Here is a 26099-nt window from a genome sequence, read left to right as displayed (position 1 = left end):
GAGGGGCTGTTCTTATCTTGATCTGTGGGAAGAGGAAGCAGGAGATAGGTGGCAGGTGCAGGTCTCCCAACCTGCAGTTTAGGAATTCTCTCACCTGTTTCTCACTAGACCAAGCGGCAGGAAGGAAAGGGACGCAGACAGGTGTCTTAGAAAAGGAGTCTGCAATTCTGGCCAGGATGGAAAGTAGATCTCTAGGCTTCATTTTACCAGCACTTGCTCCCCTGACCCCAGGTCAAAGGCCAAGTTCACTTGGGGAAGGAAATCATCTTCGTTGTTCTCTTCTAGTTCGAGGGCAGTGTGGGATACAGAGAGGTGATTGTACAAAATGCAACCAAGTTAGACAAAGTTCAGGAAGGAGAAAAGAATCTCCCTCTTCTATCTTCTGAAGCTGTGTTAGTATCTCAGACCTGCTTGTACACGGGATGAGGATAATCAGCTTCCCTCTGCTCACTCTTCATGAATCACGGTTGCTTATCCTAGCAATAATAGCTTTGTAGCTGACCATTAGCCACAAGCCAGGCACTGACCCACCTATCCAAGCTTCAGAGGTGAGCATCACCAGCAACCCCATTTTATAGTTGAGGACACATGCTTATAAAAGCCACCAGGGTCACCCAGCTAGTCAGGAGCAAGGGCAGGATTCCCCCACTTCCTGCTGCTCCTCAGTTCAGGTTCTTGGCCACAGGGCATCTCCCGATGCAGGACTGCACTTCACAGTTTATATAACACATCCCACGCAGCCTCTCCTGTGATCCCGTGAATATCTGTGAGTCAGACATTACAATTCCATCCTTTCAGATGTAGAGACCCAGATTCCAAAGGGCACCTTGCCTTACCTGAGTCACAGGCAGAAAGCAGCCGTGCTGAGTCCGGAGCCCGGGCCAGCAGCACACCCAGGCCCAGCTCCCCTGGCTGCACCTGCCGCCTGTTGGAACTGCCTGTCACGTATCCTTCATTCAAGGCCATCTGTCCCTGAGTTGGTGCAGAGCTGGGACAGGATCCCTGCAGACGGGAGAGAGCGGCTGCAGGGTCTCCTTTGTACCCATGTGGCAGCCTGCGGGGAACAGCGCGGCCTCTGGGTCGGGCAGGCAGAGGTGCAGAGTTCGTGTCCAGGCCTGGAGGCTCTGCGACACTGGCTCTGTCTGTCCTCATTCTTCCCGTCCTTTGTAAGCAATTACTGTGGCTTGGAGAGCCATCACTGGCGTGAGCCAGACAACAGAGAAAACCTGCACCAAACGCAGGATGCGCAAATGAACTGTGACTTCAGAACGTGATGAGCCCTCGGGAAGGTACAGGGAGCCTTTGACATTCCCAAAGGGGCCCGGCAGGCTGCCCAGTGGAGACTGGACTCTGCAGGGCAGGGAGAGAGCTAGCGGAGCCCATGACAGACCCAGGAGCTAGAGGGGGTTCAAGGTGGGTGTTAGAGGAGGTTTGTGTTTGAAAAGGACCTGTGGGCCTCAGGGAGAGCAGACCGGGTGCCCCTCTGCAGCAGGGCGATAGGAAGGGAGTCTGGCAGCCCTGGTCACACCCCTGCTGGACACGGGCCACTCGGGCCCCCGCTGCCTCCTGACCTTCCACGGATCGTTTTCCATTTCTATGTCTTAGGTGAGGAAACCAAGGCCCAGGGAAACGGGACCACCCAGCCAAGCTGGGCTCAAGTCCACCTTCCCCCCCGTTTCCAACTACTCCCCAGTGTTTGTTGAACCAAGATGCTTCTGACCCCCAGCCACCTGCTGGCCCCACAGTTGGCAGCTGGAGGCGGGAATGGATTTCTCAGGGTGGGATAAAATGATGCTTCACGGATGCAGCAAACACCTCCTTCTCGCAGCCTCCCTGTGAAGGGAGATAACTAGCCTCTCCTCACTTCACAGATGAGCAAAGTGAGGCTCAAGTTCAGAGAGGGATTTTCCCAAGGTCACCTACCTACCAGTGAGGGCAGGAGTTGAACGCGCTCCTGGGACTGCCCCACAGGACGGCTCAGGGCCCCCCTGCCCAGCGAGCAGCAGCCAGGGGCTGGGCCTCCCGTCTTCCCCACTGGGCTGAGCAGCCCCTGGTGGCTGCAGCCTGGGTTAGAGGGGTGGGGCATCCTCTTCCAAGGCGGGAGAGACGCCACCTCCCTGCGTTCTCTGCAGGCACCTTCAGCGCACCCTGGGCTGCCCTGGCTCGCAGCCGGGAGCAGTACTGCCTGGCCTGGGAGGCCAAGTACCTGATGGAGCTCGGCAACGCCCTGGAGACCCTCCTCAGTGGCCTCGCCAACGTGGTGGCCCAGGAGGCCCTCAAGTACACCGTGCTGTCTGGTAAGCCCCCAGCCATGGCAAGCCACAGTGGCCCCATACCCCTGCCTGCCCGCCACCCCCAGTGCTGGAGGTGAAGGTGGCGTTCACGGTCTTTGGGAAGAGACAGGTCAGCAGCCAGTCACAGAATATTTCTGCCAGACAAGCCACCCCAAATCTCCACGGCCCCCAATAACAGTCACGTTTGACAGCTCGGGAGCTGTCAGGCTGGGTTGGCTCATCTCTGCTGGGCCTGCTCACGTGTCTGTAGGTTAGACAACTGTCCCCGGCGAGGCCAGCCCTGCCTGGGGCAAAGAGAGCAACTTGGCTGTGCTCCAGGTGTCTTTCCTCGTCCCAGCCCATGCCCATGTCCGCGGGGGATGTGCCAGAAAGCCCACCCCAGCCAGGTGCAGGGGCACATGCCTGTAATTCCAGTGGCTCAGAGGCTGAGGCAGGAGGATGGCAAGTTCAAAGCCAGTCTCAGCAACTTCGCAAGGCCCTAGGCAACTCAGCCAGACACGATCTCTAAATAAAATATTTTTAAAGGGCTGGGGATGTGGCTCCAAGGTTCAGTGCCCCAGGGTTGGTTCAACTCCTGGTACCAAATAAATAAATAAATAGAAAGGCTGCCCACTCCCAAGTCCAGTTCAAGGCGCATGCTCACTAACATCTCTTTGGCCAACGCAAGTCGCAGGGCTGCCTGTGGTGGGGACAGGCAGGGAGGGGCACTGCAGAGATAGAGGCAAGTGGGAGGACTGGGGTGCGGTAAGAGATCGAGGCCGCCCTCGGACTCTCACACATGAAATGTGCTCGGGCAGAAGAGACTTAGTCCACGTGTCAGAAACGCTTAAGGTCCAAACTTGTCCTTTACTCTTGAGAGTCTGACCACCCTGGGAAAACCTGGAGGCTCCAGTTAGAGACTGTGGGCCTTCCCTCTGGCCTCCACGAGCCAATCGCTTCCCCAGAAAGACACCCCGGCTTCATCACTGCTGTCCTCCCCTCCCCCAGGCATCGTGGCTGCCTTGACCTGGCCGGCCTCGCTCCTCAGTGTCGCCAACGTCATCGACAACCCCTGGGGGGTGTGTCTCCATCGATCGGCAGAAGTTGGCAAGCACCTGGCCCACATCCTGCTCTCCAGACAGCAGGTACCCGGCAGGGGCTGTGGGTGGGGACAAGACAGGAGGCCACGTAGGGGGGTGATTTGGCCACAAGTCTACTTGGAGGTAGCCTTAGGGCTTTGGGCATGGGTGGTCTTTGTGGACCCTCCAGCTCAAGTCCTGAAAGTGTCCTAGTAAGGAGCAGTCAGAATTGTGGACCACGCATCTCTTGCGAGCAGTTGGTGAGGACTGAATGCAGGGGCATCTGCAGCCCCGGGCGGGGGTCAAGCAGAGGCAAAAGTGGGTCCTGTGTATCAGCTTTAATTAGAGAGTTCAGCATATGGTTGGGCTCACTGGTGGTATTTCAGTGAAAACCTCTGACGCAGTTTGCAGTGAAGTTGAGATCAAGTCCGCAAGACTGCCCGCGCACCCCTGCTGGCCGCAAGTGGAACTCCCACGTCCAGCGGCCACGGGCTTCTTCCTACCTAGAATTACCCAGTGATGGCCAGAGGGAATCTAGTGGTCCAAATACTCCAGGAAATGGTTAGGATAAGAAACCATTACAGTACATTTAAAAATTGAATCCAGCCAAGATGTGTTTACCAAGGAAGTGAAACTGTCCCCTTCTAAATAAAATGGAGTAATGGACACAAACATTTGAGAAATAGTATCAGAGATGGCCATGTTGTTAGGATTTGTTTGACTGCAAGTGGGAGAAAACCAATACCAGTGGCTTAGAGGAAGTAGAAGTTTATTTTTCCCAGAAAAACCTGGAACGATCCCGAGACCCTCAAACGGTGTGCGGTGGAGGAGAGACCCGGGTTCCGTCCACCCACCCTGCTGTAGCTGGTCGTGACCTCCAGGTCCAAGGTGGACACATCTGAGCTCCAGCTAGCGGGAGAAAAGAGGAGCTGATGGAGAAGGAGCACAGACTTCCTGCTGGTCAGCTGAGTCTCGCTGGCCAGAGCCCAGTCACAGGACACACCGAGCTGCCTCAGAGGCCAGGAAATGGTCCTTATTCTGAGTGGCAGTGAAGCCAGCTGAAAATCAGTACCGTGGCTACGAGGAAGGGGAGGGTTCAAGAGACGCCTAGCAGTGTCCGCCACTGTGCATACGTGGCCTGAGAAGCCGAGCGCTCCATCCCACCCCTGAATCTTGGTGCAAAAACAAATACACACAAAACCAAAGTCCTTCGGCAGCTTTGGCTGCAATGCAAAGACCGAAGCAGCTCTGGCTAAACAAGTCTCCCACGTGACAGTCACGTCTCAGTGGCCAAGGCAGGGTGTACTCCCTCCTGTCATAACCACAGACGCACTCACCCTGAACGTATTCTCTTCTACAAATTTATTCTCACGGCTCTGGAGGGCAAAGTCCAAATGCATCCACAGAGCTGCGCCCAGGGAGGCTCCCGGGTGGCACCCGCCTCTGCCTCTTCCCGCTTCCCAAGGCCACCCACATCCACTGGCTGGGGGCCCCTCCCCCATCCTCAAACCCAGCAATTCCTGTCACACCTTCGGATCTCTATTGCTGCCATCATCTCATTGCCTTCTGTCCAAGTGACACATCCTGCCTCCCTCTTATAAGGACGCCTTTGATGACCTCGGGCCACCCAGATAATCGGGGATCACCTCCCCATCTCGAGTCCCTCTTCTGTATAAGGTGGTATTCTCGGGTTGTGGGGATTAGGGTGTGTCTCCCGCAGGGTGACTTCACGGGATTGGGAACCCCGGCTCCTTCTGTCTCGTGGTTGCTCATCCAGAGCACCTGGCTTCTCTCTGTGGTCAGGGAAGGACACTTCCCAGACCTCACAGGCGGGGAAGCAGAAGCCACAGCTGTCCCTCATCTCCAGTCTTGGCCACTCCCAGCTACCAAGGAGGCAGGGAAACTTCGTCTTTGGCTGGGCCAGGAAAACTCAGTTCTAGTACCGAAGGTCAGAGGGGAGGAGGGATATTGGGAGCTGACGCAGTTTTTGCCACAAAGTTTCTACAGAATTTTATGGAGGTTTTTCTATTGTGGGAACTAGATCAGGGCAGAAGAGCAGGTACTGGGGTAACAGTAAGGGAAAGGAATAATGAGGAGGCAGGGCGGGCCTCTGGAACTTGCCTGCCGAGCCTCCTTCCCTGTGGATTGTACCCAGGTACCCCAGACAGAGTTCTTTGTCTTTAGAGACTTACCAAAATAACTTGCCTTTCCTATGGGTCGTGAGCCCGAAGAATCCTCTTTAATCTGACTCTGTACCCAATCTTGTCATCTGAAACCAATACTTTGTGCCCCACCTTCCTGTCTATAAATGAAGCAGCTGTCCCTCTTTGCATGTCCCTCCCATGTCCCTCTTTGCATTTTTACCCATCACGCCTGCGGTTCCTTCCGTCTAACTGCCCCCCTCCCGCCCCCAGAGGGGTCTCACTGCAGTCTCTGGCCACAGGCTGATTAGTCCGAGGAAAGGAGCCCCCGCGATTGATTAGTCGTGTCTCCCAAGGAAGAGAGGGTGGCCGATACTGGTTTGAGATGACAGGGAAGGAACCCCACCAGAGGTTGCCACCCTGGTGCTATGCTGGAACTGGCTTTCTCCCCTCCAGACACCTGTGTCCTTGCTCCCCAGGGCCAGCGACCTGTCACCTTGATTGGATTCAGCCTGGGAGCCAGAGTTATCTACTTCTGTCTGCAAGAGATGGCTCAGGAGAAAGGTGAGTCCTGCTTATTGTCACAACGAAAACCCTTCCCAGGTTGGTCACCCAGGCCAGAGAGGTTCTGAGCCCGGGGTCCCTGGCTTTGAAAGTTTGTTCCTAGTTCTCAGAAATAATGAGGTGATAGTTTTAAAATGGGGAAATCGTTAAACCATCGTAAAATGATTCGTTCATTCTTACCACACATAAATTGGGGTGGGTGGACGAGCCCATGTTGACATTGCTCCTTCTGTTCGGATGCATGTGGGCAGGACCCGGTCCCTCCTAGGGCGCTAGGGGAGGCTCCCTTCCCGCCTCTCCTGGCTCTGCTCGCGGCCTTCCTTGGTGTCGCTAGGCTTGCAGTTGCTTCACGGTGGCCTCTGCCTCCACCTTCCCAAGGCATCTCCGTCCCTCTCTCTCTTGTAAGGACGGTGTCGTTGTCCTGAGGGCCCACTGGACTCCAGGATGACCTCATCTCAAGGCCTCTAACTGAATTACACCAGCAGAGATGCTTTTTCCAGAGAAGGTTTCATTCACAAGCTCTGGTGGACCAGCCTCCCCCACCCCACCCCCCACGGACGCCTGAGGAGGGGCTCGTGCCCCGCGCCCTCCTTCCTGCGTCAAGGCAGCAGGAAGCCTGAGGGCCCGGCCACTGGCCTCTGGTGGTGAGGGCTCCAGGGCAGAGGCTGCAGGGAGGCCGGTGGCTGGGTAGTGAGTCCCGGAGCTTGGAGCCCTTGTGCTCACCGGTCCAGGGACGGGGCTGTCCTCCCTGCTGGCGGCTCCTCGCAGTAGCAGGACTCCTCACGAGACAAGCAAAAGAACAGAGTCGGGCAGAGGAGCAGGAAGGGGCTGGAGAGACAGCGACCGTGCCGAACGCCTCCCTGGCCTCAGTTTCCCTTCTCGTACTCTCGGTGACCCCACCCCAAGGGTCTTTCTGAGAAGCAAGCGAGGCGCCCCATTTTTACCAGTCCTCGAGCCCCTGGCTGACCCGTCGGTGCAAGGACGCCGTTGTGTAGCTTTAGCCTGTCAGAGTCACTACCCCGCAGGGGCCACCTGTCCTTGGTATCCGAGCAGGCCGAACGATCTCCGCCTGCTTCTGGCCGGCTGGGGCAGGGGCGGGAGGCCTACCATCGGGTTCTGTTTTCAGAGTCTCCACACCCACAGGCACGGAGCGGCCTGACTCGCGTGAGCTGTGGACAGGTGACGAAGCAGGGGCTCAGCACTAACGAGGCTGAGACCAGAGCCCTTGTCCCGGGCACAGTGCAGGGTGGACGTGCTGTCGTGGCATTGACCATAGCAGGGCCACACTGCCGGGCGCGTGCTCTGCCCTGGGTCCCTTCAGCCCTCCTCCCTCCCTGGTTTGATTCACACCTGTGAAAGCTACACCAGGCAGCTCTGCCCTGGTTCCACTAGCTTTGGGTAGCCTGGGACCACCATGCAACAGGCCCGGGCAACCATCCTGGGCCATGCTCACCAGGAAAATCCAGGCTGGGGTCAGAGGTCAGCAAAAACTGGCAAGGAAGCAGGGAGAACACTGGACCTTCTGCCTCTGCAGACATTCCTCCCTGTCCCAGGCACACCAGTGAGCCACCTTCTTCCCCACCCCACCCGCTCCACAGAGTCCACCTGGGCCAGTGGCCTGCTGGGAGGATCCCTCCAGAGACCCACCATGTCTCCCCATTCTCAGCTCTTTACCCACTTCAGGAAATGACTCTCTTGAAGTCAAAACAGCACCGTTGACTCCTACTCAACAGTGCCTTTTTACCTTTCTACTACTTTGTGCAAATGATGACTTCAGTGCTCGAATCTCTCAGGGAAAATGCAGGGCAGGACTCCTCAACAGTAGAAGATAGAATCTACTATGCCACAAAGACACGTGGTTTTATAGAGAGGTAGGATGGGTGTCTCAGTCAGCTCTGGCTGTAGCGATGCTGCATAACAAAGAACCCCATCACTCAGAAGTGTGGGGTGCAGCAACATGTATGTTCATGGGCTGTGGTGTGGCTGATGTGAGATGACCTCTGAAAGGTTGGCAGGCCTGGATCCAGGCTCAGTTCTAGAGAGGTTAACGGGCAGCAGCTACCCAGGGAGTGCTCAGTTCATGGCAGAGAGTGCCAGAGCCAGGCAAGCCAAGTGTGCAAATGTAAGACTTCTGCTTGCATCACATTCGCTGACATCCTGTCTCTTCTCAATTGCTGTAAATCCACCTCTCCAAACCCAGTGGCTGAATTCATTCTGCAATGCCTGGGGACCTCTCTCAGTCCCCGGGGGAGCCAAGCAGCTCTTTCTCTGCTGGCCTCACTCCTGCAGTTGCAGTTGGAGCCGGGACCCCTCGTGAGTCTGGTCGTTAGCCAGCCCAGGCCCCTCCCTGCCCCCAGAGTCTGCCCCTCCCAGGGAGGCCTTCGAAAAGCTGCCAGCCACCCCCCGGCTCTCACCTGGCTTCCTTCCCGGTCACCTGTCACCCACCCATCCACACGCCCTCTGCCCAGTTCGCTGCTTGGAGTGGTGGGGTCTTGGGAACGGAGGCCATTCTGCACTGAGGAAGAGGCTCAGCTCCACCTCCAGACATAAAGCACGCGCTGCCTCGAGGTGCTGCTGCAGGCCAGGCCTCCCGGTCCCCTGCGGAGCAAGCTGAGTTAATTACCATTGGCCACTTGGCCGCCCATCGGCTGCCTCTGGAGTGTGTCTGGAAGCTGGTGAGAGGGAAGAGGGAGGCAGGTGGCCTCTTGGCGGCAGGTGGGTTAGCATGACTCTGGGACATGCCTGTGCGACAGCCATGGGTGGGTGGGGCCCCCAAAGAAGCTTCCCCCGCCCCGCATCTTCTGACTGCTCCCATCCCTGGTTCTTCCCCACCCCCCATGAAGAATTGGGGCTTCTGAATGAAATAGACCAGCATTCTCTCCCGGGTGTATTGTTAACTAACTGTGGGACCCTGGGTGAAGCAGTGGGGAACTGAGGGGACTCACCCCAGAGCCAAGCCTGTGAGCACGGCCTCCCTGGCAGTCCTCTGGGGTTGGGGCCAAGGAAGCTGCTGGGGACCAGAGAAGAGCCTTTCTCGCTGACCTGCCTTAACCCACCCAGAAACAGAGTGAATGAGGACATGGACACACACACTCACTCACAAAGACCCACTTGCACACTTGAGCCCTGCCCCCGGCTGGGCAATGGCAGGACAGCAGCAAGAGGCAGGTGTCTGTGGTCATCACGTGGTGGGCCACAGAGCTCCTCCCCCCCAGAAGCTACTGCCCTGGAGTTAGGACACCTGGTGTGATTTCAGACCCAGCCGGGCCAGTCCTGACCACGATGGATGCAGTTTGTAACAGTGTCTCCACTGAGGTTGTGGTAAGGGTTACATTGTCGGCAATTGTGTCAGCGTTCGTCACTGTGACAAAGCACCCGAGATAATCAGCTTTTGGGAGGAAGGGTTTATCTTGGCTCCTGTGTGGGAAGTTTCCACCCATAGCCGGTCGGCCTGTCCTGCAGTCTGGCTGGGCAGTGCATCATGGTGGGAGTTGTGTGGTGGAGGAAGCTGCTCCCCTCACGTACAGAAGCAGGGGAGAGAGGAAGGGGCTGAGGACCCAGATCTCCTCCAAGGGCTCCCCCACCAATAACCTAGCTTCCTCCAACCAGGCCCCGCCTCTTAAAGGTCCCACCACCTCCTAACAGCACCACAGGCTGGAGATCAAGCCTCAACACTGCGGCCTTTGGGAGACATTCGTCCCAATCCTAACAGTGACAATGGAAGTGTGGGCACGCGATAGCACGTGCTGAGCGTGCATAACAGCAGGAACTGTCCAGAGCGTCACAAATGGGGGTCAGCACGTGGGTGGCCTAGACGGCAGACATTGCTAAAGAAAACTGGGCCTCCCACAAAGGTCAGGGCCTGCAGCCACACCTGCCTGCTCCTCCTCAGCCGCCCTCCTCCGAGCCCCGCCTGTGTTGCTGGGGGGCCTCTTCCAGGTTCCAGCCACCCATGATCTTGAATGGATGCCACATCCTTTGCCCAGCACTGCTGTCCCACATCTGAGTCACCCCAGCTCGCTGTCTGGTGTCAGACAGCCCTGATGATTTAACACCCAATTAATCTGCACTCGGAGGAAACCCTCTCTTAATTGCAAGAAAGCTGTCATTATCTGAGTTAGGGGGTGAATAATAGGAATTACTCTAATACATTCGAATCCACTAATTGTTTTCTGGAGCCCCTTGAGAGCCAGGAATGAAATGTAGCAATAAATCCCAGAATCACCCGGAGCCACGGTCCTACCGCCAGCCTGGCCCTCCCTCCTTCCTCTTGCTGACAAAGACTGCTATAGAATTCTGTCTTCACACTCCGTCTCCCTTTCAGGTGGATGCTACAAGTCTTGAGGGATCTGCCCTTGGACGTTGTCACTGTTCATGGGGGCTCCTCGCCGCAGGCCTTCTCTTCCCTCAGGGACGGCATGGTCCGCTTCTTTTCACATAATTGTCGACTGCAGGCCACTTGAGGGCAAGGACATGTCTGACCTCTGCACCTCCTGTACCTGGAATAAAGCCAACAGAGGGTGCAGGCTCCAGGAGTGAGCATCTGAGTTAAAGTCCGCCACTGCAGTCTTTCACAGCGTATCAGTCAGGGTAGGCTAGGTGATGCTGCAGTGACAAGCATCCCCAACTCTTATAGGTTTCACATAACAAAGGTTCATTTCTCGCTTGTGCTGCCTGCCCACTGTGGGTAGGCAGGGAGCATTGAGCATTTGCTCAGACGGCCAGGACAAGGAGGGACATCGCCTTAACGTGAGCCTTGCCAGGTCCAAGTCAAAGAATGTGAGCTATGTGCTGGCTCTTAAAAACCACTTTAAAGCACACGTGGAGGCACACGCCCCACCAGGCAGGTAGCCCTCCGCTGCCCCCTGCATTTTTCAGAGAAGAGTGAGACTTAGAGAAAGGAGAGCAGTTTACCCCAGAACTAAGATTTTGACCTGATTCTCCAGCCCCAGAACTCTGCTTTTATCTTGTGATTTCATTTCAGCCCCACCCCATGGGGTATTCTCCCCCAAAGTCGCATCCCAGACCAAACCTTGCAGACAGGGAGCTAAAACCAGCCTCACTCCACTACTCAGACTTATGAAGCACCTACAGCCTCCTGTGCTGGGCTTCGGGGAGGCAGCAACCCAGCCTCCGTCCCCACGGAGCTTCCAGTCTGTGGAAACAAGCTGCCCTCCTGAGACCTGAGTTGGGGTCTTGCAGAGCGGGTGTGGAGGTCGGCGACGATGCGTGGCCATCCCCTGACAGACAGCAGGCACGTAGGTGGCACTGGGGAAAGGGCGCTCTATTGTTCTTCCACACCATGTGCTCAGAGGCCGCCTGCCGGGGCTGCCATTGCTCCACCTGGGCATCCTGGAGACTTACCTCCACCGCTCCTGACCCGTGAGCACGTGGCTCAGGAAATAGCAGCAGTCACAGAAGCCAGCCCCAGGACGCAGAGTCAGGGACTGAAACAGGCCCCAGCCCCCTCTGCTCCCCCTGCAGCCCCAGGTGATGCGGTCAGGTCTCTGGGAGCCCCCTGGGCTCTCGCCTCGTGATCCCAGCTATCTGGAAGGCTCTGCAGACCTTTCCCCATTTGGCTTCAGATTCTCTGATGGCCTGTCACAGCCAGCTGTGCCCAGGTTGAGTGGGAAGGGCGACTCCCAGCGGAACCCCTTCCCGCCCCCTCGCCTGGTTTGGTTTGGGGCTGGGGATCCAGCCCGCCTTCCGCAGCTCCCTCCCCAGCGCTCCCGGGTCTGGGGAAGGGCCCTGTGGACGTTGTGTGCAGCCGAGGAACCTTTCTTCAGACTGAAGTAGGCCCAGGTTCCTGGAGGGCTGGGGAAGCGGCTCAGGGGTGGAGCATGTGCTGGACACGCCAAGGTTCAGTGTCCAGCCGCACACGTGCACACGCACACATATGCACACATGTGCACGCACAAAACTGGAACGCAAAGTGGAACAAAGGATTTCTACTTTACCTAACAGCTGCGGGACCATTGCTTCCCCTACCTTTTTAGGTTTCATATTTACACGATAAAGTACATAAAGAGGGTGAGTCAGAGAGAGGGGCAGGGGCCCAGATTTTGCTGGCGCCTGCTGAGATCCCTGCTACCTGCTGGGTGACTGACTCTTTCTAATCCTTGTCATCCCAGAAGGGCAGACGGCGCCTGGTGGGGGCGTGCGGCAAGCCAGGCCTCTGAAAGTGGACTACTTCACGCTTATTCCAAGCAGCCACTTTTCCAAATGCTCCAGAGCCTGGGTCTCCCTTCCATGGAGCATGGGGGAAGGGATCCGAGCCCCGAGCTGTTCATTATTAGGCACTTGCTGTGTGCCAGGCTCCGCTAAGCATTTTACATGCTATGTCACCCTCCCCATGATCCTCTGAGGTCTTAATCATACCCGTTTTACAGATGAGGGCGCTGTGGCCTTTGGAGGTGAGGTGGTGACTAGACCAGGGTCACAGGACTACAGCGATGAAGCCGGACTTTGGATCCGTGGCCACCGACCTGTGTCCTGATTCACAGCTTGATGGCTAAGCTTTGTAGCATCGGAAGGCGGGAATCGTTACCTCCGTTTTCAGCCAAGGAAGCGCAGGCTCCGTGTGGGGCAGATGACTTGCCTGGGTTGGTCCCTCAGGATTTGGGGTATAGCTTCCCGAGACCTCCAGTTGCCCATCCTTCAGCCACACTGTGTCCCCTTACCACAAGGAGGAACCTGGGGGTGCAGAACAACCAGCTCCTGCCTCCCCAGGTCCAGGCATGGGCCTGTGCCCCTGTTCCCACAGCCCAGAGCGCTCCCGCCCCACCAAGCCCAAGTGCAACTGCTGGGACACACCAGCGGGGGGTTCAGCCCGACCTCAGCGGAAGGGACACGCAGACCCCAGAGTGTTTGGAAAAGCTGCTTCTTGAAAAAAACCTGTGAACTGTCAGACTTCAGAGACCTGACTTGCTGCGTTACACACACATACACACCAGGGGCAGGGGGCCGTTGGTTCCGCCGTTGATATGGATGGGTTTTATACCTTGGAATTCAACCAGCAGCAGATTGAAAATACTTGAAAAATACAAAAGAGAATTGGGTTTGGACTGAGCGTGCACAGACTTCATCTTATCATTGTCCCCTGAACAATACGGCACGACAGCCACTGTATTGCATTTGTATTGCGTTGCGTGTTAGACGTCTCTAGAGATGGTTTAATGTATCCGGGAGGCGTGCGTAGGCTTAACACAAGCACCGCGCCGTTTCATCTAAGGGACTTGAACACCCTCAGATCTGGTTCACAGGCGTCCCTGAACCAATGCCTCTCAGGTACCAAGGGGCTGTTCTTAAGGAGACGGCACCCGTGCACACACATGCGCACACACACACACACACCCCACACTCACAGTCTGGAGCCACCCCAGGCCCTGCAGTACTGAGATGTCAGTCTTCAAATGCTGAGGACATCGCTGCTCTCATTAGTCAGTTCTTTCTGCTGTCTCACTGAGGGCCGAGGTGGACTTGCCCCAGCAGAGCCAGGCGTACGTGCTGAGGTCCCAGGCAATGGTTTCACAAGCTCTTCCCCTCATGGCGTCCTCGGGAGGGTGCACAGCCTGCAGAGGACGAGGCCAGGCCTCTGGGGAGGCTGGCATGAGCTGCCCTGGCCAAGAGGATGCCACAGCGTACAGGGCCAGGGCCGCTGGTTGACCGTTGTCCAGGCCTCCTGGCAACCTCACAGCATGCAGGCTGATCCATTCCACACTGGCACACCTAGTGTGCTGCTCCCACCCCTCAGACCTGAGTTGGGATTGCACCTGCCAAATGGCTGGCTGTGCCCAGGGCAGGGAATGAGCACAGCCCGAATCCCAGAGAGGGACACATCCCTGCAGTGGCCAGTCTCCCAGCCAGGGCACGAGCTTGCTTTGGAGTGACTGACCCTCCGACCCCTGCAGTTAGCAGGGGACAGTGTCTGCTGCCAGGAGGAGCCACCTCTGAGTCCTCACTGTGACCCCATATCTTTTCCATGATTTCAAACATTAACGGTTGAAAGGAAACCAATTCAAATTGCCTCCTACTACTGGCTCAGCCAGGAAGTGGCCACATGAACCAAGAATTGCTTCAGCTATTTATGCATTTATTCTCCTCTCTGTTCCAAAAGCATTGGAAGAGAATTAATTAAAGGCATTACATACTGTCACTCTGGATGGCTCTGTCCACGCAGTTGGGGAGATCTTGGGACTAAGCGGCTCGCCTGAGCCTGCGCTCACCCAGCTAACAGGGGCCTTCGTGGCCTGCTCCAGCTGGGCACTGGGGTCAGTCCATTCTCCTGCCCTGGCTCCCCTCCGCTTCTCCTCTGCAATTCCATCACTTTCACGAGCATCCTCAGGGTGCAAGGAAGCCTGGCAACCAGTTGGGAATGACAGAAATGAAAGCACTTGGGATAAAGAGCCTAGAAACCCAAGTTCAAATCCAGCCTCTGCTAGTTCCTATCTGGGCGCCCTTGGGCAAGTTACTTCACCTCTCTGAGCTTTGGGCTAGTTAGTATCATGGGGCTATTGATGCCTTTGGATCTCTTTCTGGGATTTAACCCCTGCCACTTACTGAACACTAACTTCAGGGCCAGGCGATGTGCTAAGGGCTTTGCGTATTTCCTCTTATTTAAAATGCAAACAGCCCTAATGTCACAAAAGAAGAGGTGTCTCAGGAAAAGGGTCTAGGAGTTCTCAGAGAGAAGGAGAAACGCCACTCGGGACTGGCAGGGTCCTGGGCTTACAGGACAGCAAAGAATTTCAGCTGGCGCCAGTCGGGGGCAGAAAGTTTGGGGGTTTTGTTTGTTTGTTTGTTTGTTTGTTTTTTCAGGGAAGTAGGTGCGTGTTCAAGGGAAAATGCGGGTCATCTCAAGACAGAGAGGCTTGGGGTGAAGCAAGGAGGACATCAGGGAGCATATGAGATCACGAGAGTGAGGGGCGCAGTTCTGGGGTCCCCGCCCTTCTTTTAGAGGAAATCTGGCAACGGCTGGTGTGGGAAGGTGTGTGGCATGACCCCAGCCTGGGGATCTCCGGACGGTCGGCTTCGGGTGGCCTGTCCGTCTCAGGATCCTCAGGCCGACGTGGTCTTCATGAGCTGATCAGTCGTGTCACGAGCTGGAAAGTCCCCTACGTCATCGCTTCCTGGGGTGCCCGAGCTCTTTGCTGAATCTGTTTCTGGGGGGTGAATTTAACAGTGGCCGGGGGGATTTACAGATCTCTCAGGAATTTGCGAGAAGCAGGCCTGGAAGGGAGGCTGGCGAGGGGCTGATAGACGGGAAAAGTAGGCGCGACTTCTGAATTCACATCTTATTCCCTTGTCTTTGCTTTCAGTCTTCTTTCTACTATTTTCTCATCCTTTCTACCTCACTCAGAGGCGGCTGTGGAGACTCCCACTTGCCTGCGACAGGGATAAAGTACCGTAGCTGACATTAGTCCTGGCCCTGGGATTCAACTCCAGCCCGCGTCGCTGCAAAGCTGGCCTGTCAGGTGCTTGTCGGCCAGCGCGCCTGCCGTCCGCCGGTCACAGGCCTTCTTTTCTCTGTCTCCCGTCGGTTTGGACTTCCAGGGCTGAGTACTCGGTGCCTCTGAGCTGCAGAGCACAACAGACTCGTCAGCTCTGTTCTCGGGACAGGGTCGGGGCACTCAGCGGAACGTGGAGTCCCTGGATTCCTGCTTTGGTCCAGACTAAAGGCTGAGAGCTCCTGGGGTCCGGGAGGGGACACAGCCCCCTTGACCTTAGCAGTCAGCACCTGCTAGAATATACTTGATCGCATCCTGCACGAGGGGCGTCTCAGTTGCGTAAAGAAGGCAAGGCTGCGGCCTCGGCCGGCCTCACCCTGGGGCCTGGCCCCCTGCTTCACCACCACAGTGGCCAGTGGAGCTGCCTCACCAGCGTCCCACGGATTGGCCACCAGGTGTCCTCGTGAATAAATCCACTTGACTTCCAGGCCCAAGTCAGCGCTAGAAGAGCTTCCGGAAACCTCCTTACCCGACGCCTTCGAGGAAGAGGAGCCGGGAGAGAAGGTGCTCCTAAAGGCCGGGGCCACTGGCATTCGTGTGGGGAGCTGGATGCCATTGTGATGGAGGCCCAGGGACACCCAGGTCCTATCCTGAACAGCACCCTGCTCACCGCCCGGTCTCCAGGAGCAGTGAGCACACAGGCCAGCGCCATAAGCACCGGCCACCTGCAACCCCCAGGAAAGCTGTGCTGGACGGCCTGGCAGGCGTAGCCCCAGAACCCCAGCCCTGGCCAGGGACGCAGAGGACGGAAGGCAAAGGACAGAGACAGAGACGACCATCCCCCATTGGGATGAATGCAGGGCCAGGGTCCTGCCCCTTTTCGCAGGGGTCAGGGGCGGCAGGGCCTGGCACCTCTGAGCATGCGCTCTACCGCTGGGCTACGTCGCCAGCCTGAGTGCAGGGTCAGAAGTAGAGACAGTGGCCCTGCCTGTCCTGAGGGCCTGACGGGCTCAGGGGAGGAGGCAGACCCTGCCGTCTGGCTCACTGTCACACAGCGACCTGCCCGGCAGTACCTATCACCTGTGGCGTTCTCACGCCTGATCAGTCCGACCGGCAGTGGGGGGAGCCTGGGAAGAAGGTGGGCAGGGACACGCTGGCCCAGAAGAAAGGAGGCTGAGAATCCCTCTGTCCCCGCCTCCCAGAGCCCGCGAACGCTTCATGCAAAGCGTCCCCAGAGCGTCTTTATTCCCAGACTTTCTCCCTAGCCTCTTAGGGCCCTGTCGAGCCATTTGTAGGCACACTTCCTGCTCCTGACTGTGAAGTGCATGCAGAAGGAGTTGATTTAGTGAAGAACTTGCTGACAGTGACCCAGGAGACTACAGCTGTCCACGCCACAGGGGTCAGGATCATGGGCTCTGCCACCGACCTACTCCGTGGCCCCTGCAGCTTACGTAAGCTCTTCGATCCTTCCTGAATCGCACAGGAGACAAATGGGCATGTGCTTCACAAGGAGAAATAAAAGAGCTCATATAAAGGGCCCTGCACAGCGTCTGTGCAGAGTAACGCTGAGATGGGCTGAGCTCACCAGGCAGGAGGCGGCCAGCAGGCCTGAGAGCATTAGGATGAAGTAAAGGGCACCCGACGCTCATGGATCAATCATAATTGGTGACCCAGGAGGCCCTACATGTCATCTCGGGGTCTGTACAACGGGCCTTGCTTCATTCCTTCAGCCCCTGAAAGTCAGATTGTGGACGCATGGACTCCGGGCTCCCAGGGACATTTGACCTCCACACTATACAGGATCCCTCTGACATCGCACCTCAGAGGTATCCACTGGCCTCTGCCTGATTGCTTCTAGTGACAGAAAATGTCCTGCTCCAATAGGGGCAGTAAGTGAGGGACTTAGGGACTGCAATTCAGTGGGAGTGAATTGCATGTAGACTGCGGGACGCGGGGCGCTACCCAGAGTGCGTGTTGCTAGAATGTGCCATGAGATGAGAGAGGTTGACCGGCGTGTCCCCAGGTCTGGCCCTGGGCTTTTCTAAAACACGATCTTATCCCTGTTGCCTATATTATGCAAACTCACAAGAGACAGCGTGGAAAGGTCCCCTGTCCCTGTCACAGTCACACAGGTGGAGTGGCTGTCCATGCTCACTGACCGAGTTCTCTGCCAGAGTTGCCATGTCTGGCATGAGATATGGAGGGGGAGGTCCCCAGGGGCAGATCTTCCCTGGCTCCCACGAGCCCCAGTGGCCCTCCCTCCCAGCCTCGTGGGCAGCCTCCTCCCAGAGGCCACCCCCTCCCTGCCTCCAGGCCTGCCCCTCACTCAGAACTTGGCACACACGTGAGTCTCGGTCAATAATACTAATCACACTCAAATCCAGACCCTCTGCTGCGAAGGAGCGGGCCTCTGTGGGTGGGGGGATTCCATCAGGGAAGAAACACCCGCAGCCCCACTAATGTATGTGTTAATCAATCATCTCAGTTCATGGCATCGTGTAGTGGAAACCGTATCTAACTTGCTGGGCCTGTGCAGCCAGCACTGTCTGATTGTGTCTTCGAGGGACCTGCCAGGCCTGTTTTGCTGAGCAGAAGATGAAGAAAAGGTTCCTGCCTGCAGGTCAGGGTGTCTCCTGTGCTTTGGACTTTCCCAGCAGATTGAGTTTGGGGGCCCCCGTCACTGCCACCACAGCATGGGTTGTCCCTGCGTGAACTCTGGCCTTTCAGGTCCCTGGCAGGTTCTCCCTTGCTCATTATTTCTCCCATCTTCTGTCCGCTCATTTACTCAGGCGTCCATATATTTATGTCTGCAAAACTCCATATTTTTCTTCAAAGAATTTGCAGGACACAGTCACCAAAGCAGTAACCTGTGGGTAAACAAAGCATCAGGGCCAGAAAAAACACCCACGTGGGGATCAGAAGACCCCAGCAGGGGAGCCAGGTCCGCAGCAGAAGGTGCTCATGCCCCGCTGTCAGGCCTGGATCTGAATTCCAGTTCTGCCACCTTCCCAGCAAACAGAAGCCACCTACCTTGTCTCCAGGCCTCTGTGTCCTTGCCTGAGAAATGCCTCTGGTAGCTCTTTCTTCATAGTACCATCGAAAGAGCTAAAAGGTGATACAGGAGAAGCACCAAGCAGCGCGACTGGCCAGTGGTCGGCATTTGGTAGTCACTGTTGTCGCCGGTATTGGTATTTATGACGGTTATTGTCTGCTTACCTGTTATCACCCAGAGCTGTCCCTGAGCTGTGAATCGAGCTATCAGCGTCCTAGCAAAGCAAAAACAGGAAGTCGACTGCCTATTTCTCATGTCTGCGAGGGAGCTGGAGACGCCAGCTCCTAGGTGCCCACCTGCCCTTTCAGCCTGGCTCGTTTTGAAGAGTAGCACCCTTGCCTTGTAGGAGCTGAGGCAGGGCCTCAGCAACCTTGGCTTCGGCAAGCTGCAGAAGTGGCACTGGAGGCTGCAGACCCGCAGCTGTGGGGAGGGTGTCCTGGTGGAATAATCTGGAAGGGGGCTGCCGGCTGCCATCCAGGCGTGCAAGGACACCACGGCAGGGGCTCCTCCTGCTAATCACGGCTTCGGCTTCGGTGAGCACCCGGACACTTGGAAGCCTTCATTAGGCCACAAGTCTCAAGTTGGACTTTGATTCGGTGGCTTTATGTTTCATAACGGAGCAGCTGCGGGGGATGAGGCTTCCTGGGACTGCTCTGTGTGTCGCCGGCTCAGAGGGCAAGGGAGGCCACGTTCCTCCACAGAAGTCTGGAGGGGATGCGCTGAGCACTTAGAACAGAACCCTCTAGAACCCACCTCCCTAGTCACCTTGGAAGGTGTAGGCTTATTTTACCTGGAAACAGGCATTGCGTTTTCTCTTTGGGGAGGGGTTGGGGTTGGATCCTGAGTTCAAGCAATCCTCCTGTGTCCGCCGCCCAAGGAGCTGGGGCTGCAGGCACACGCTACTGCACCCCGCTTCACTTTCCATTTTTAGAGAGGGGGAACCCAAAGCCCAGGGAGGGTAGGTGACTTGTCCAAGGACACACAGCAAGCAAAGCAAACCTGGGATTCTAACCCAGGTGACTCTGACTCTAAACCATTCCCGATGAACACCTTTCATGCTGCATCTTGGTGACAAAGCTAACTGCCCCTAAGAGCCTATAACCATGTTAAGAAAATAAGACACCAGCCGGGCACAATGGCACCCCTGGAATCCCTGCAACTCAGGAGGCTGAGGCAGGGAGGGCCTCAAGTTTGAGGCCAGCCTGAGCAACAGAGTGAGACCCTGCCTCAAAATAAAAAATAAAAAGGGCTGGGGATGTGGCTCAGTGGTTCAATCCTCAGTACTGAAAAAAGAGAAGAAAACACCAGCCTTAGAGCAGCAAGTGCTTCGTCCCCAGGCCTGGACGTAGGGCCACAGCAGTCCAAGGAGAGAGCTGAGCCCTTCCTTCCAGGCGGCAGGGACGGGGGGCAGGCTTGGAAGAGCAAGTCATCCCTGGGCCCTGGCAGCACCCCACATCCGAGGCAGGGGAGCGAACGGGGGCCGTGACCCGAGCAGGCTTCTGCTGGGACATTGAGAGAACATGCTGGAAAGATGATCAGGGTCCAGAGAGCAGGGGTTGCTGCCCAGCGGGCTCTGACCTGGTCTTCATGTCTTCTACTCAGTGAGTCCGTTTGTCTCTCAGTCACAAACTGCTAGTGAGGGCCTTCCACGTGCCAGCACCTGGCAGGGCACAAAGGTGACAGCAGTCAGCAGCCTCCATTGCCCCCAGCGAGGTCTCGGTGGGAAGGCCCTCCTCCTGCACAGTCCCCTACTCCGCCCTGGGGCTGTGGTGGGCCTTGGGTGCCCAGGGTCGCGACCCCCGCGATGCTGCTTGACCTGTGCCAAACCGAGCACTGAGCTGCCCTCAGGTCCTGCTCTGCGTGAGGAATCGCGTTCATCCCGGGAGGGAGGGACCATGCCATTATCGCTGTTTCTCAAGAGAACAGGCTCAGAGAGCCGGGGTATTGTTCAGTGTCACACAGCTTGAAGGTGACGGAGCCACAGGAGGGCCTCATACCTACCTGACACCTGTGCCAGGGCTCTTCCTGCTGCCGCAGATAGACCTGGCCCAGGCAGCCCCGCTAGAGATGGCAAGGCCAAGCCAATGCCCTGCCCTCATGGCTCCATCTCAGGGACCCAGGGAGGGGTGGCACTCTGGGTGTGCTCGGCCCACCCTTTGAAGGACTCTCCCCTGGGAAGCCCTTGCCAGAGCCGCTGGAGCGTGTGTGGTCGCCACAGCACCACCTGGTGGCAGCTTTGGAGGGCACACTTCACAGAGGCCAGGGCTTGGCCTCAGCTCCCCCAGGCCCAGGCTCCTGGGTTGCTAGCAGACTTGATGGGGAGGGTCCACTGGCCGCCTTTTGTTGGGATCTTGCCCAGCAACGGGCAGCTTTTGCTACTTCCTGAAACATGTCCATGCCACAAATTCCTAGGCTCAAGCAAGAATTCATAGCTTTACTTCCTGCTTTCGTTTTATTGGATACGCATTTATTAAGCACCAAAGATACAGAGAAGAAAGAATTCATATTTACCAAGTACCCGGACAGCCCCGCAAATCAGGGATTCCTGGGATGTCTTCCAGGTGAGGAAATGGAAGGCCACCCCTGGGCCCCAGCTCCTGCAGCAAGGGCCACCCGGGGGCTGCCATCCTCCCCTGACGCTCTGCCCAGCTCAGTAGGGCTGGATTTCCTGCCAGCAGCCATGGAAAATGTGGTGTTATTTCAGTGACATTTTTCTTTCTCAAATAAAGTTTGGGAGAAATAGAGCAAGGGTTTTCTTCTGGTAAGAAAAGGCAAATAAAAATCAGATCTCATTAGTGACAAGCCACCTTTATTTCAATGACCAAAACTATACAAAATCAGAAACTCAGGGAGGCCCCTGCCACGTGACTGGTACAGGTGGGCAGTCATGGGCAGGGAGGAAGAGCCATGCCCAGCTCTGACATGACTCCATTCCCTGGGCTCAAAGGGAGTCACCAGTCACCAGTGACCCTGCTGGGGACCTGGGTCTCGGCTAAGGAGGCCCATGGACACGTGCTCATGTGCCCAGCGACGTTCATAGGCGTGGGCCACCTCAGCCAAGCTGCCACCAGCTCTGCACACTTGGCAAAGCTGGCATGTGGGGACCTGGCGGGTCTGTCATAAACACTGCTCTCCACCAGCAGCCTGACTGTTCCACACGAGCAATCACGTGTCACCTGTTTTAGAAATGGGATAAGGAGTGACAGAGCTTCTGTGGGGTATGGTGGCACTTGCCTGTAGTCCCAGCTGCTCAGGAGGCTGAGGCAGGAGGATCGCTTGAGCCCAGGAGTTCCAGGCCAGCCTGGGCCACACAGTGAGACCCTGTCTCAAAAATCAATTGTAAAGCCTGAGGAAGAAGTTAGGGAAGCAACCATAGGGAAATCTTTTGTACCTAGACTGTTTTCCAGTCAAACTAAGTATGTTACCAGTTGAAATCTGACCATCTTTTAACCCAGAAGTGCTTGTCAGGAAGTGAAACTGACATTTGAGTCCCAAGAACATTGAAAGATGAGTGGACTCATCACCAATGCTGTGAACACCAGGTCATGACCATTAGCAAGATAGTCACCACAGTGAATGCAGAAGCCAGAAGAATCAGGATTAGACCTTAATGCCTGAGACAGTAGTCTGAAGGGCCTCATCCCCCAATCCCAACCCCACCAAAATAAGTATGTCACAATAATTAAAGACATATTAAGGCCAGGCACAGTGGCACACTGTTTTAGCTACCTGGGAGGCTGAGGCAGGAAAGTCAAGTTTGAGGCCAGTCTGGGTAATATAGGCAACATAGAAAGACCCTGTCTCAAGTAAATATATTTAAGACATTGAAAATAAGTGGAAGAACAAGGCACTGGATAAAAGAACAGAGGCTCTTGAAAATAAACGAAACACAGAAATGAAAAAAGTCATTGAAATGGAATTCTTACTGGATGATCCAACTAGCAGGTTAGATGAAGCTAAAGAAAGAAATGATAAATTGGAGGTTGGAAGAAATCACCCATGGTGCACCTTGGAGAGAGAAAGAAGTGGAAAGTAGGAAGAAGGAGTTAAGATTTAATAATTGCCTAATACAAATTCTAAAAGAAGAGAATAGGGAAGAGATACAGTTTTTGTTTGTTTGTTTGTTTTTGGTTTTTTTTGTGGTGCTGGGGATTGAACCCAGCGCCTTGTGCTTGCGAGGCAAGCGCTCTACCAACTGAGCTATCTCCGCAGCCCCAGAGATATAGTTTATTGACTGAGAATTTTCCAGAATCCATTCCTGAGATCAAGTATCAGCCACGCATGGATAATCTTAGCAGAATTGCCCAGCCAGTGATAAAATAAACTCATGAGAAATAATAAATGATTTGAAGATAGTTTGCTACACAGCAATAGCTAGCTATAGAACATGTATGATGTTTTATTTATGTAGATGCATGTGTATATATATATACATGTTATGTATATGTAATGAAACTGCTTCTTCTCTACCAACTTGGAGGCTGTCATTTACCAGAAACTGTAATTTCAAGTCATTGTGACTCCATTAAATTAACCTTTCTGATTCCGATGGGGAAATCAAGTTCACGTGTCAGGGTGTGGGCTGATTGACATAACTCTCCATCAAAAAAGAGAAAGTGTGTGGTATTTCATTTAGATCGCTTTTCTTTTCCATAGGCATACCTGTTCACCCTTCTCTGGCTTGGCATATGTGTCAGAGATCACAAGAACAAAAGGCCATGGGCCCCGGCCTGGTCCACACATCAGGATATTAACTTTTAGCAGATTTCGGATTGTTTTGGGGTCTCTGGAACCCACCAAATTGGAAGGAATCTTTGCAGGTGTTTGTATTCTGTGTGTAATATACAATTTTGGGTTGTGTCAGTGTTGTCAAAAGACAACCAGAAAGGTACTTTGGGTCCAGGTTACATTCGATTGGAAAGGGTAGTGGGATATACCAGTGGGAAAGGCAGGAGCCACTAAATTCCTCTACAGCGCATGCTCGTTGACCCTGGGAAAGTTCCTTAGCATCTCTGCGGCTGCATCATGGATTGAGAATTGCCATTATCACCACCTGAGATCATGGCTCGGCGCAAATGGAGTAAGAGATGTAGACAGCACTTAGTCCTGGGCCTGTCCTGAATCAGGTTGTGATGATGATAAAGAGGAGGGCGGGGAGGGAGGCAGAGGAGCAAGAACTTCAAGGAGGAGAATTTCAGGACTAAGGTGGTGTGGCTCAGTGGAGAGCGCCTGCCTCGCACGCGTGAGGCCCGGGGTTCCCCCAGAGCCCTGAAAAGAAAGAAAGGAAGGAAGGGAAGGAAGAGCAGGAGGGAGGGAGGAGAGAATTCCAGAACTTGGTTTAAAAACAAACTAATCCAAAACCCTTCAGCGTGCACTCTCCTCCTCCCATCTGACACCCTGGCCAGCATTCCGGCCCAGAAGAGGACAGGTCTCTCGGGGACACCTTAGCATCATGACCCTTGAGTCCCTAAACTCCCTCTTGGCTGAAAATTATGCCTGAGCTGTCACTGGACACCAGCTGAGATGCAGAGTCAACTGGCTCTTCGTCTCCACCACAGCAGACATGGCATTTGATGGGATTAAGTCCCTTCTGTGGAACTGCACCCACCAGTTGCTCTATCCTCTGACAAACCCGGCTTCAGTCCCCCAGGGGGCGCAGGGAGAGATCTGGCAGGACAGATTCCTTCCCAGGGTCGGGATGCAGGAATTGCCTCATCACCTTGCATGGCTAAGTGAAAGACGAGAAAGGAAGGCTGAGTCCTCCCCTTAATCCATGCCTGATCCAGAGAGCATGTCCCCCGGGCTCGGCTAAGCATTTCCCCCAGGGTGAGCCCGCTCCTCTGGGCGCTAGGGCGGGGGTGCAATGGAAGCCCCTCTCCTTTGTGGCTCCTTCCTTGCTGGTCGCGTGCCTGAGTCCGTGTCTCTGCAGCAGATTTCATCCTTTCCTTCACGGTCCACAGTCGGGAGATAATTTCCTCCTTCGTTTCCCACCTTATCACTCGTCGCACACACGCACCCCTGCCAGGAGGGAGAAATCCGTCCCTTTTGCTTCTTGGACTTGAGATGCTTTGGTGTTTGCAGCCAGGAGAATCTCATTATTGACATCGTGATGGGCGTGAGGAGCAGGTGCCTGGCTTTAAGGCGGGCCACTGCAGGGAAAGGGTCAGGCAGCGGGCAGAGGGGTGGCCCCGGCAGAGCACCCCTGCCGCCCCAGAGGGTTCTCCGTGGGGACTCTCTGAAGAGCTGCCTCCATTTGGTGCATTTTAAGAATTTACAAAAACTCAATTTATACAGTTTTCAAGGCCAAAGCTATCGTGTGAAGTTTGCTACTAGGAAGAGGCCGTCCCTTCTCAATCCTAGATGGTTATTGAAAAGCTGAAATCATCTCCAGTTTGCTGGGGGTGCCGAGTGCAAGAGGCACCAACCCCAGAGTCAGTGATTTTTAGTAAATATACTGAGTTGTGTGACCATCACTGCAACCCGATTTTGGTACCTTTCCATCACCCCAGAAAGACACCCCGTGCCTCCCCTTAGGTTGTAAATGGATCACTTTGATGCCTGTGTGAAAGAATCAGACTAAGAGGCAAAAGCAAAAATAAGTTTGGAGAAGAAATGTGTTTCGCTGCACGTGTGAATGACAAGCAGCCAGGAGTGGAGGGAGCTGGTGAGCTTTTCTTTTTTAACCGCTGGAGGGTTGACGCCTCCTTAATGCTAAAGTTATAACAGGATGAAGGGCTTCCAGCTGCAGCAGTAACTGCAGGATATTAATAAGATCCCGAGAACTGTTTTAGAAATGGAAATTATGAGCATAAAAGCCGCACGTGTATTACTTCTGAACTTGATGATCCCCTGCTCTCTTACATAAAAGTCTGAATAGATACAAAAGGGACTGCGTTAAACCTTAAAAATTCCCAAGAAGGTGGTGGCAGCAGGTGGGAAACATCCAAGTGTGTTTCAAACTCTGTGTCCCTGCATCAGAAAGGTGGTTGGATCTTCTCATATTAGTTGGGGGGTGGGGGTTGAAACAAAACCCCTGGATTGAACCCAGGGGTGCTTACTGAGCCACACCCCCAGCCCTTGTTTATTTAGAGACAGAGTCTCACCGAGTTGCTAAGGGCCTCGCTAAGTTGCTGAGGCTGGCTTTGAACTCGCCTTCCTCCTGCCTCAGCCTCCTGAGTCGCTGGGATTACAGGCCTGTGCCCCCGAGCCCAGCTTCATGAGCGGCCGTTAAATGTTAGATTCCAGTTTCTTTTGTTGGTCTTGAAAAGTGAGAACATTCTGTACTTAACCCATGTCAGGACCCAGAGATCATCTCTGCCCCGTGGAAGAGACCAGATGGGTACTGAAAGTGGAACCTGAGCCAGATTTTCTGCCTTTTGTCCAGGAGGCTGAAATATTGAGATCCAAAAGTGGGATCTGGATTTTTTCACCCCTTTCCAGCAGCTGTGGTCGGTAGTCTGTGTTTTCTTGTTTTGTTGGTTTGGATTTTTGTTTTTTTAACCCAGGGCTTTGCACGTGCTAGACAAGTGCTCTACGTGTGAGCT

The 26099-nt window shown here is 55.1% G+C and overlaps 1 protein-coding gene across 2 annotated transcripts in view; it reads left to right on the top strand.

Annotated features, from left to right (window-relative positions):
• TMCO4 (transmembrane and coiled-coil domains 4) overlaps positions 1–26099 on the top strand; it is a 78771-nt gene that overhangs the window by 41343 nt on the left and 11329 nt on the right. For both annotated transcript variants that reach the window (XM_079147098.1, XM_079147099.1), the window contains 3 exons: positions 2133–2297; positions 3282–3418; positions 5973–6057. In XM_079147098.1, the coding sequence (XP_079003224.1) occupies positions 2133–2297; positions 3282–3418; positions 5973–6057 (387 nt within the window). The remainder of the gene's footprint in view (positions 1–2132; positions 2298–3281; positions 3419–5972; positions 6058–26099) is intronic.

Source organism: Sciurus vulgaris, assembly GCF_902686455.1.
Source record: "Sciurus vulgaris genome assembly, chromosome: 1".
Taxonomy (NCBI): Eukaryota; Metazoa; Chordata; class Mammalia; order Rodentia; family Sciuridae; genus Sciurus; species Sciurus vulgaris.
Note: the sequence above shows the minus strand (reverse complement) of the source record. Positions and strands in the feature narration are given on the sequence as shown.